General features: G+C 42.0%; 2 protein-coding genes across 4 annotated transcripts; both read left to right on the top strand.

Annotated features, from left to right (window-relative positions):
- Positions 1–3201: 3201 nt before the first annotated feature.
- On the top strand, positions 3202–6055 carry LOC133924905 (maltose excess protein 1-like, chloroplastic). 3 transcript variants are annotated; one of them, XM_062370641.1, is made up of 6 exons: positions 3202–3540; positions 3622–3777; positions 3859–4074; positions 4183–4264; positions 5018–5119; positions 5216–6055. In XM_062370641.1, the coding sequence occupies exons 1-3, from the start codon at positions 3316–3318 to the stop codon at positions 4054–4056; spliced, it is 579 nt and encodes a 192-aa protein (XP_062226625.1). In that variant the 5' UTR covers positions 3202–3315; the 3' UTR covers positions 4057–4074; positions 4183–4264; positions 5018–5119; positions 5216–6055. The 3 variants fall into 3 exon arrangements, with proteins under 3 accessions (XP_062226625.1, XP_062226624.1, XP_062226623.1); XM_062370640.1 differs by having other exon boundaries at positions 4183–5119; XM_062370639.1 differs by having other exon boundaries at positions 3859–5119.
- Positions 6056–6307: 252 nt separating this feature from the next.
- On the top strand, positions 6308–9451 carry LOC133924904 (trihelix transcription factor GT-3a-like). Its single transcript, XM_062370638.1, has 2 exons — positions 6308–6794; positions 8593–9451. Exons 1-2 carry the CDS (start codon positions 6561–6563, stop codon positions 9154–9156), a joined length of 798 nt encoding a protein of 265 aa, XP_062226622.1. The 5' UTR covers positions 6308–6560; the 3' UTR covers positions 9157–9451.

Genomic DNA, 9451 nt, shown 5'->3' with positions numbered 1-9451 from the left:
CACCGCAGCTGGGAGTGACATAAATAGCTGGAGGTAGGGCCGTAGGGGAACCGAGGGAGGGGAGGGCAGGGTGCCGACAATACCGGTGGCTCGGCATCAAGCAAGGTATATATGGATGGCTCTTAAAGCAGCACTGCACTGCAGAAGTCGCTATCTGCAAGATTGCATAAGGTTCACCTTAATCGAAGCTCGGTTATTAAGCTTCAGTGATAATAAAAAATTCACGGTTACCGCGGTGATCGATCAAAATTTCAAAAAAAATTGGACAAAATTTATTTGGCAAAATTTGAAATTTGAAAAAAAAATCGCGATTTTAGCCGTTCGGTAACCGGTTGGTTTGGACCGGTTACTGAGCGGTTTTCTCGAATTTTTCGTATTATCGGTAATCGCTCGATTTTCTCAGTAACCGCTCGGTTTTCTTGATTTATCGAGTGGTTTTCTCGATTTTCAGTGAAGTTCAACAAAAAAATCCAAAAATTATCTCAATTTTGTAAAATCAATAACTAATTCATCTGAGCTTCAAATCAAGTGAAACAAATTTTACTGGTTTCCTTATAACATGATCTACATGATAAAAGTATTTATACTTATAAAAAGTCCAAAATTTTCTGTGACAAATTGTATTTGTTAAACCAAGTTAAATGCATAGTTTACTCTTTGCTAATCCAAAAATCATGAAACTAATTTTGTTAGTCTTCTTACATGATCATATGTATTTTAAAAATACATTAACTCTTGAATTAGTTATTGTAACATGCATGATTGTGTAAATGTGTTGCGACTAGATTAATTCATAACTGACCCATCACACCTCAAAAATTAGTGAAGCCACTTTTATTAGCTTATTTATACTATGATTTACGTAGTAAAAATAATAATAGACATGAAAAAGTTAATTACAGTGCTGTTTCTTAACATATTCACTTTATGCTTGTGAACTTTGTAAAAATCATAGAGAAATTAATAAAACTCTAAATAAAGTGAAATCAATTTTAAAGATTCTCTTAAAATACGTTTTACAAAAAAAAAATGTGTTTGCATGTTAAAATTTTCCTTAACATGAGTTAATAACTGAGCCGCACACTTCAAATTTTTTTTCATTTTTTTCAAACTTTCTCCCTATAGAATATGATGCAAACGAGATTATTTTTGAAAAAAAAATTACAGAAGGTCTTAGAATTGTGTCTAGTTTTTTTTAAGATTTTTTTTGATTTTTTTTATTTTTTTAAATTTTTTGAATTCAAATTCGGTTACCATTCGGTATCTGAAACCGGACCGACCGAGAAAGTCGGTTATCGCGGTTACCGTCGGTTTTTTAAACCGTGGATTGCAGCAAGTCGTCATCGTTCGCTTTCGGGCCTGTTTGTTTCGCTCTCGAGGGTGAAAAGTATTGTGAATTATGAATTATAAAAAGTGATATTATAAAAATTAGATGGTATAATTTGTAAAAACTAGTAGAAGATGAATTACTAGATTGTTACAATTTAAAGTTGAATTATATAATGTAGCCTGTTTGTATAATCTGCAATTTATAAACTAAAACAAATAAGCTCCTAATACCATCGGTCTATCTATCTACCACTGTAAATCTGCTTCTTTGAACATCAGACCGCTACAAGATTTCGTCGTGCACTAGATTCTTTGAGCATCAGATCATCACTTCAAGATTTCGTCGTGCACTAGATTCTTTGAGCATCAGATCATCACTGCAAGATTTCGTCATGCAGAATTGCAGAGGGGGCTGTGAATGGTAAAACCAACCTTAGCTTCTTGCATGTACTTTCAGTGGGCGAGCCACTGCAGTCTGAAACATTTCCTGGTACTATACACGCCCTTGCCCTGCATCAGATGCCAGAGTACTGCTTGGCCTGTGTCGAGGTCGAGGGGATGGAGTGCAAAAACAAATGGAGGTGCTGCTCACGTGAAGAGCCAAGCTGCTCGCTCGTGTCGTGTGCGAGGTAGCATCCAAACGCTTTGTCCTCTTCACCGACCAAAATGCGCTGCTCATCTCAAGTGATTCCTCACCACAAATACCCATCATGAGTCATGACCTCCGGTTCTGATTTTTGACGTGACACCTTACGCGTTTGAGCAGCATGGAAAAGTGGAAAGTAATAAAGCCGGCGATCACAGTCGGTGGCACATGAAGACTGGGTTGCGTGTAAAGCAAGGGTATGTTTAGTAGAGCTTTTAGATTAGTTTTTCGGTTAGAATCAGAGGAGCTCTGTTTAGATTTTAGTTTTTAGTTTTATGAGTGAAATTTGTGAGAGTGATTCTCTGAAATGAACTAGAAGCTAGGGAGCTGAAAAAAACAATTTCCGCTAATTCACTTCCTCCATATATTTTATTTTAGAAAAATACTAGAGAATTACTTTCAACCACATAATCACTTCCTTCAGAGAATCACTCCCCGTAGAGAATTTGGATCGAAAAGAGTTCTACCAAACAGACACTAAATTGTCATGAGGGGAAATATGATTATATATCACAAAATTAATCAACCTTAGATAATATGTCTAAAGTTGATCATCTTTTGATTATATGTCTCATATGAACTAATTTGTATAAAATTTCGATTTTATTACGAATTAATCCATATAAGACATATTATCAATTAATAATCAATTTTAAATATATCATAAAAAATTAATCAACTTTATAACATATAATTAATTTTCCATGGAGGGGAAGACTGGCTAGCAGCTTGACCACACCAAGCTGGCCCGTCTTCCATTCCATGTGCGGCTACGAGCCCATTGGGCTATTCATACTTGGACCATAGGCTGCTGCATGATCCACAGGACGCCCCATCCAGAACCCAAAGCACAAGGCGATTACGAGCGCAGAAACGAGAAATTTGGCCCGGCCCACAAAAAATTCCACGAACCGATGGAAGCGGAGGAAATTAAAACAAAGGACAACACATAATTCACGTGTACTACTCAATGCTAACGAAATTTTCAGATAAAATTTTCATTTTTTATATACCACTACTGTCACTGTCATCTTCATTATAACGACGATAACACATCGGAGAAAGAAAAAAAAATTAAATGATGATATAGAAGGTAACAGGATTTTTTCAGTAATAAATTAAAATTTTCGTTAATATTCCGTGTCACATCATGAATTATCTCGAAGGACAAACGTAGAGTGGTAACGGCACGGTGACGGGAGCGCGGAGTCCCGGGTCCATCGGATCGCGAGACGCCCATGGCCCATCCCATCGCCACTACTACACTCGCTCGCTCGTGATCGTGAAGCGTCTCGTCTCCCACACCGATCCATCACCCGTCCCCGCCTCCGCCACCGGCCATGTCGTCACCGTCGGTGCCCAGCCTCCGCCTCCCGCTCCGCCCGTCGCCTCTCCCCTGCCGTGCCTCTGCCGCGGGCTCCTCCCTGGCGCTCGCGCCGTCGTCCCGCGCCGCGCTCCTCATAAAACTCCTCGCGTCCAGGTCGCCCGCGTCGTACCACCAGCGGCGCTGGCATGGTCCGCCCGCGATTGCCGCGACCACCACCACCTCCAAGCCGGTCCTCAAGGTACGCTGCTCTCGTTCGTCTCGCTTCTCTATCGGCATTGGCAGCGAATGGTGCGTGATTGATTACCTCGGAATAGTGCAGGACCCTAAGAAGTTCCAGGAGTGGGACTACATGACGGCCAAGTTCGCCGGCGCCGCCAACGTCCCCTTCCTCCTTCTCCAGCTCCCGCAAATCTTCCTCAACGCCCGCAACCTCCTCGCCGGCAACAAAACCGCCCTCTTCGCCGTCCCATGGGTCGTAAGCTCCAATCCGCATATCAGATTTCACCCCCTTCGTTTATGTGATGCTCGTATTGATGGATTTGATTGATTGCTTCAGGGATGCTCACTGGGCTGCTCTGAAACCTCTCTCTGTTGTCCTATTTCGCCAAGAAGAAGGGGGCAGATGCTGTCATCGTGCAGACTCTGGGCGTCATCTCCACCTATGCTGCCCTCGTCCAGCTTGCCATGGCAGAGTCCATGCCGGTGCCGCAGTTTGTGGCCACTTCGGTCGTCGTGGCCGCCGGCCTGCTCCTGAACTTCCTCAATTACTTTGGTTGGCTCCCTGAAACCCTCTGGCTGCTGTGGGAGGATTTCATCACAGTCGGTGGCGTTGCCGTGCTCCCTCAAGTGACAATGACTGTCTTGCTGTGCCATCTTACAGATTGAGCTGGTGCTGCTGTGCTGTACAGTGTTGATGTCAAATGTGCTTTTGGCTATCTCTGAGTGATGAATTGAAAATGCGGGTCATGTGGTCAACATTTGTTCCCTTCATCCCCAATTGCATAGTGCCTGGCATAATCTCTGGTTCTTTGGCTGTTGCAGCTGTTGCGATGCTACGAGACATTCTCTTGCATTAAGCAGTGTCTTTTACAAAGTTATCTTTTTATTAACTCTGATACCACCTGAATGCCTTAAGGAGAAATGGAAAACTAGAAAAAGTAAAAGTTCTAATTTCTGTATGACTAAGAGGTGCTTGAAGAAATCTTTTATTATTTGCATTGTTCCCAATTAGCTGACCATGCTTGATTTCAGGTTTTAAAGTGGCCTGCATATTTAAGAGAAACTTTATTCTAAGTAGTTGTGTGAACAATAATAAAGTTTAGTAACTCAAGTTCCACAATAGGATGGTATACTTATTTGAGTGTCTCGGTAGGTTTAAGTCCATGTTCAGTTGGATTTAATTATACATAGCATGTTTCTTTATTTAGGGTTTCAGTCGGATTGTTTGATTTGCCCACATCAAAAGTAGCTTTGGTTGCTTCATAAGAAAACTTGTTCAATAAGATGTGCAATGCTCCAAAACATTCTGGATATAAGAACACAAAAATTTGTTTATTCAATAAGATATGCAATGCTCCAATACTTTTATTTTGTGGCGTTCTTACCAACTGATCAAGCTAGGACTAAAAGTAGGTTGTATTCGCATCGCATGATGTTCTCTTTTAATGTCTTCCTTTCTTGTTAGCTCTTGATTATTTTTTCCCTTTTGGTTTCAGGCAAGGATGGACAAGTTTTCTGAGGGAGGGGTTAAGTTTGTTGGGTCATTGTCTGGTTGGACAGCCACACTTCTCTTCATGTGGATGCCAGTGGCGCAGATGGTATTCCAACTTTCACAGAACTGAATTGTTTGTTGCACTGCAAGTCTGCCGGATTGTGTTTCTAACCATACACTTTGTTCTTTGTTGTTTTCTCAGGATTTACTCTCTGTAGAGATCACCCTTGACTTCTTTGAAGGAGCTGGTTTTTGGAAAGTGATAAGCCGTCGGCAACTTCATATCTCATGCACTTGAAGCAGCTAACTATTCCCGGGTAGGAAGCTCTCCTACAATAATTCCTGGTGACTGTCAAGAACGGTGGTACAGTTACTCTCCTTTTTTGTTCTAAAGAACGGTGGTTCAGTCCTGGCATTGAGGTGAAACACATTGGTCAGCGTGCAGAAATAAGTTGCCATGGCCGCGGTGAAATACTGAGGTAGAAGTTCCCACTTTCCCAGCCTGCAGAAAGCACCATGTGCCTCAACAGAAGCTACCGCGTGACCAGCTTGTACATCCGGCAGGAAGGGTACAGTAGCAAGCTGACTGCTCTCTAGTCTCTAGTAGATGCAAGAAAAAATAAATAATGTCCTTGAATAAGATTTCAGTTCTTGCTGGCGTGCGAACGTGCAACCTCTGCCTATTGCTGATTTCCTTTTCCCCCAACGGCTGCAGTCAGTCTGGGTCCAATTATTATTGTTTGGACAGATGATGTTATATTTAGTTTTTTAAAGATGTATCTCTATTATATAAAACATGATTTGTTTACCACATAACCTCTTCATATACTTTTCTCCTATTTAATAAAAATCTCTAAAATTCAAATAATATATTTACTTTTGTCATCCATCCTTACCCTCCAGTTTCATGTTACGGACTATAGATATAAAATCTGTTTTACTAATAAAAATAAAAAAATAGGAAGAAAATTCAAAGATATATTTTTTTACTTTTTCGGATCACATCTGAAATCAAAATAATTGCTCCTAACGCATTCGTTTGATGACGTTTTTATGACGTATCATCTCCATATCAGTTTATAATTAATATTATCACTTCAAATCTTTATATTTTTATTAGGAAGAAGAATATATTTTGCTATTTGGGAGGTCAAGCTAGTCACAAGGTGGGTGGGCGGCACCGGGTCCGGTCCGGTCCAGCTTAAAGCCCGCAGAAATTAATTAACAACGACAATTTTCAATCTGAAACCCAAAAGAAATGTAGAAATGATATGCAGGGAGACATCTAGTGTGAACGCAGCTGGCCCCGCTCTCTGAGAGCGAGCAGTGTGAATGGGCGGAAAAGTAATGGCAGGCGGCGGCGAGAAGCAAGAAAAAAAGCGAGGCGAGCCGAGGGGAGCAGGCAAATCGAAGCAAGAAAGCGGGGGACGAGCAGAGCCTGCAGCTAGCCGTCGCCGTCGCCGCCGCCGCAGGTTACGGCTTGTTGTTAGGGTTTGACGCTGTTGGGCGCGTCGAGCTGCGGAGGCGGGGGCGGGAGGGGCGGCGAGATGATGGAGGCGGGCGGAGCGGGAGGGAGGGACGAGAGGGTGCAGCAGTGGGGCGCGCAGGAGGCGCGGGATCTGATCGCGGCGCGCGGGGAGATGGAGCGGGAGGCCGTTGCCGCGCGCCGCAGCGTCAAGACGATGTGGGAGGCGGTGGCCGCGCGGCTCCGGGAGCGCGGTTACCGCCGCACCGCCGACCAGTGCAAGTGCAAGTGGAAGAACCTCGTCAACCGCTACAAGGTACTCCCCGATTCTTCTTGTCCATTTCTAGCTAGCCTCCGTGATGCCAAATTGGCCGTCTGTTCTGAACTATCTGTGTAAGGATTTGTCCTGTATATGAGCCTGTATTGTTGCTATGATAACGGAAAACTGCAATGCATTACTGATAGTGATTATACCATCTTCCGGCAATCCGGCTCTGGGTTCCCGAATTGTCCCTCTATCTCGATAGCTCCTTTCGGGGTTGTTAGGAGTAGTGTGTCGATGTGTTGATATGTTCTCCTTCGCTGCATTATTTGCAGTGTCATTTCCATCAATTAAGGACACTGAGGAATCTTTAGTCATGTTGAATGAATTGATGTTGATAGTAATGTTATTCCTTCTCTTTCAGTGAATGGCCAAGCTCCCGCCTTTGTTACTTAAAGAAGTGATAATTATGTCGCAACATTCTTTGCCTTCTATTGTTAGTGTCTTAGTGATTCACAATTGTTCATCCATTTTAGTTCTGAGTTGAGCAGTCTTTGGACCCAGGCTTCCCTTTAGATGTTCATGGAGTATCTCACGTCTGACAGCTGATTTCACAGAGTCTATTATTGCCCTGTACATTGCTACGCATGATTTTGAAAGTGATGCCATCAATTGCACATTTCGAGGTAGGTGGAGATCTAGTAATACTTAGGAGTACGTGTAGCCATGTAGGCATAATCTATATTCCTCTTATACTAATTAACATAGAACACAACAATGGGTTTTTAATACTTTCTCAGCAAAAATGCTCTTTGTATTCAGCTCTTCTCCCCAAAAATCGCATAGAAGTGAGGTTTGCTTTTGGAAGTGTTCTCTGTCTAATTTTGGCAAGCACAAATGTGTATTTAACTTCATTTTGTTCTGAAATGAAAGATAATCAAACATGGCACTGCAACAATGGATTGACATTGGTGAGAGAAAGGGGGATATATCTGTCATAATCTTTGTAGACAATGATGCATGAAGAGTCAAGGTGGAATGTCAAGGGTTAAAAGGGAAATCGAGTGGCAAACCATCCAGAATTGGAGGTTCAATAGAAGTTTCAGACTTCCACTTTTCATTTTTTAGGCCATTTAATTATTGTGAGCACTAATAAGGTTTTCTCAGAAAAGGTATAATAACATTTTTCTTTACCTTCACATTGGTGACTGTCTAAGAAATTGCACTTGGACTGTCTCAAAGTGGAACATTTGCTTTGCTTTACTGTCAATATTAACAAAAGTGAAATTAGTTCTGCTAAAGGAAGAGGTGAAATTAGGATACTATCAGTTGGGTATGTGAGAATAGGGGTGGGTTAACTACATCTATTGAGAAAAAACAAGGTAAAATCTGTATTATTAGTGACACTCCTGCTGACCAGAATAGTCATGTATTATTGGTCTGCTGGCTGCAATAGTTATAAAAGATATATTATTTTGTGATCATGCAAAGAGAATGTCAAGAAATAGACCAATTATATTTTTCCACCTGGAGGCTATGAAAATTTGGAAGTTACAAGTTAGGTTGACATTGACTCTGCTGTTGGGTTTGTTGGGTAGTGGGTCCAATTTCAAACTTTCAGTTAGAAGTTTTCCTTAATGCTTACGAAAGTTCAGTTCCTACTTCTTACAAAGCGGTGGCTTGTTGTTTCTTGTTTGAACAATAGTTGGTCTATGTTGTGAAGTCTGCCCACCTTCTTGTCCGTGCTCTTCTTTTGCTATAGGTCTGCTTTGAGACTTCAACGAGGATAGTTAGTACCTTCGTTATTTAGTTTATTGCGCACGAGCTCATAACTTATGCATCCTTTCATCAGGGGAAAGAAACTTCTGATCCAGAAAACGGTAGACATTGTCCTTTCTTTGAAGAGCTGCATGCAGTCTTCACAGAGCGCGCTAGAACTATGCAACGCCAACTCCTTGAGTCTGAATCTGGAGCCTCTGTTAAAAAGAAACTGAAGCGACCTAGTGGTGACCTGTCATCTAGGGAATCTGATGATGAGGACGATTGCGGTGAAGAAAGCGAAGATGACAACCCCATGCATAGCAGAAAGAGGAAAGCTGATGACAAGAAGCAACAATCGCAACAAATGTCAAGAGCAGGAATTTCAAGCATCCATGACCTGTTGCAGGATTTCCTGGTGCAGCAACAGCAGATCGACATCCAGTGGCGGGAGACGATGGAGAGGCGTGCCCAGGAGCGGCTTGTTTTTGAACAAGAATGGCGGCAGTCGATGCAGAAGCTGGAGCATGAGAGATTGATGCTGGAACACTCGTGGATGGAACGAGAGGAGCAAAGGAGGATGAGAGAAGAAGCACGGGCTGAGAAAAGGGATGCGCTCCTGACCACTCTGTTGAACAAACTCCTACAAGATCTATAGCAGGGGGGAATCGTGGTCTTCAGTGGATAGCTGCTGTAGTGGACATTGTTTTCTGACCGTGTCTCCTCAATTCTTTGTAGCTCCTGCACATGTTGACATATTGTTCAAAAGAAATTCTTGTAGCATTTGTATTAGGTTCATAGTGTTCTTCCAGGTTTTAATTGGAGACATGTCAGTATTATGTTTTATTGTTGATGTAAGTATGACACTGTCAGGTAGGTCCACAGATCAACTTTTTTGAATTTTTTGAAAGGATACTGATCTCTACTATATAAAACATAAGTTATTTCTCCTA

Source organism: Phragmites australis, chromosome 7 (assembly GCF_958298935.1).
Source record: "Phragmites australis chromosome 7, lpPhrAust1.1, whole genome shotgun sequence".
Lineage (NCBI taxonomy): Eukaryota > Viridiplantae > Streptophyta > Magnoliopsida > Poales > Poaceae > Phragmites > Phragmites australis.
This window is presented reverse-complemented; position numbering and strand designations above follow the sequence as displayed.

What these genes read in the sequence shown, in the direction of transcription:
- LOC133924905 (XM_062370641.1), top strand. Translation starts at nt 3,316, where the DNA reads ATGTCGTCACCGTCGGTGCCCAGCCTCCGCCTCCCGCTCCGCCCGTCG. An exon ending in CCTCCAAGCCGGTCCTCAAG is followed by an intron (nt 3,541 to 3,621) that starts GTACGCTGCTCT and finishes GGAATAGTGCAG; the next exon opens with GACCCTAAGAAGTTCCAGGA. An exon ending in TCTTCGCCGTCCCATGGGTC is followed by an intron (nt 3,778 to 3,858) that starts GTAAGCTCCAAT and finishes TGATTGCTTCAG; the next exon opens with GGATGCTCACTGGGCTGCTC.
- LOC133924904 (XM_062370638.1), top strand. Translation starts at nt 6,561, where the DNA reads ATGATGGAGGCGGGCGGAGCGGGAGGGAGGGACGAGAGGGTGCAGCAG. An exon ending in ACCTCGTCAACCGCTACAAG is followed by an intron (nt 6,795 to 8,592) that starts GTACTCCCCGAT and finishes TCCTTTCATCAG; the next exon opens with GGGAAAGAAACTTCTGATCC.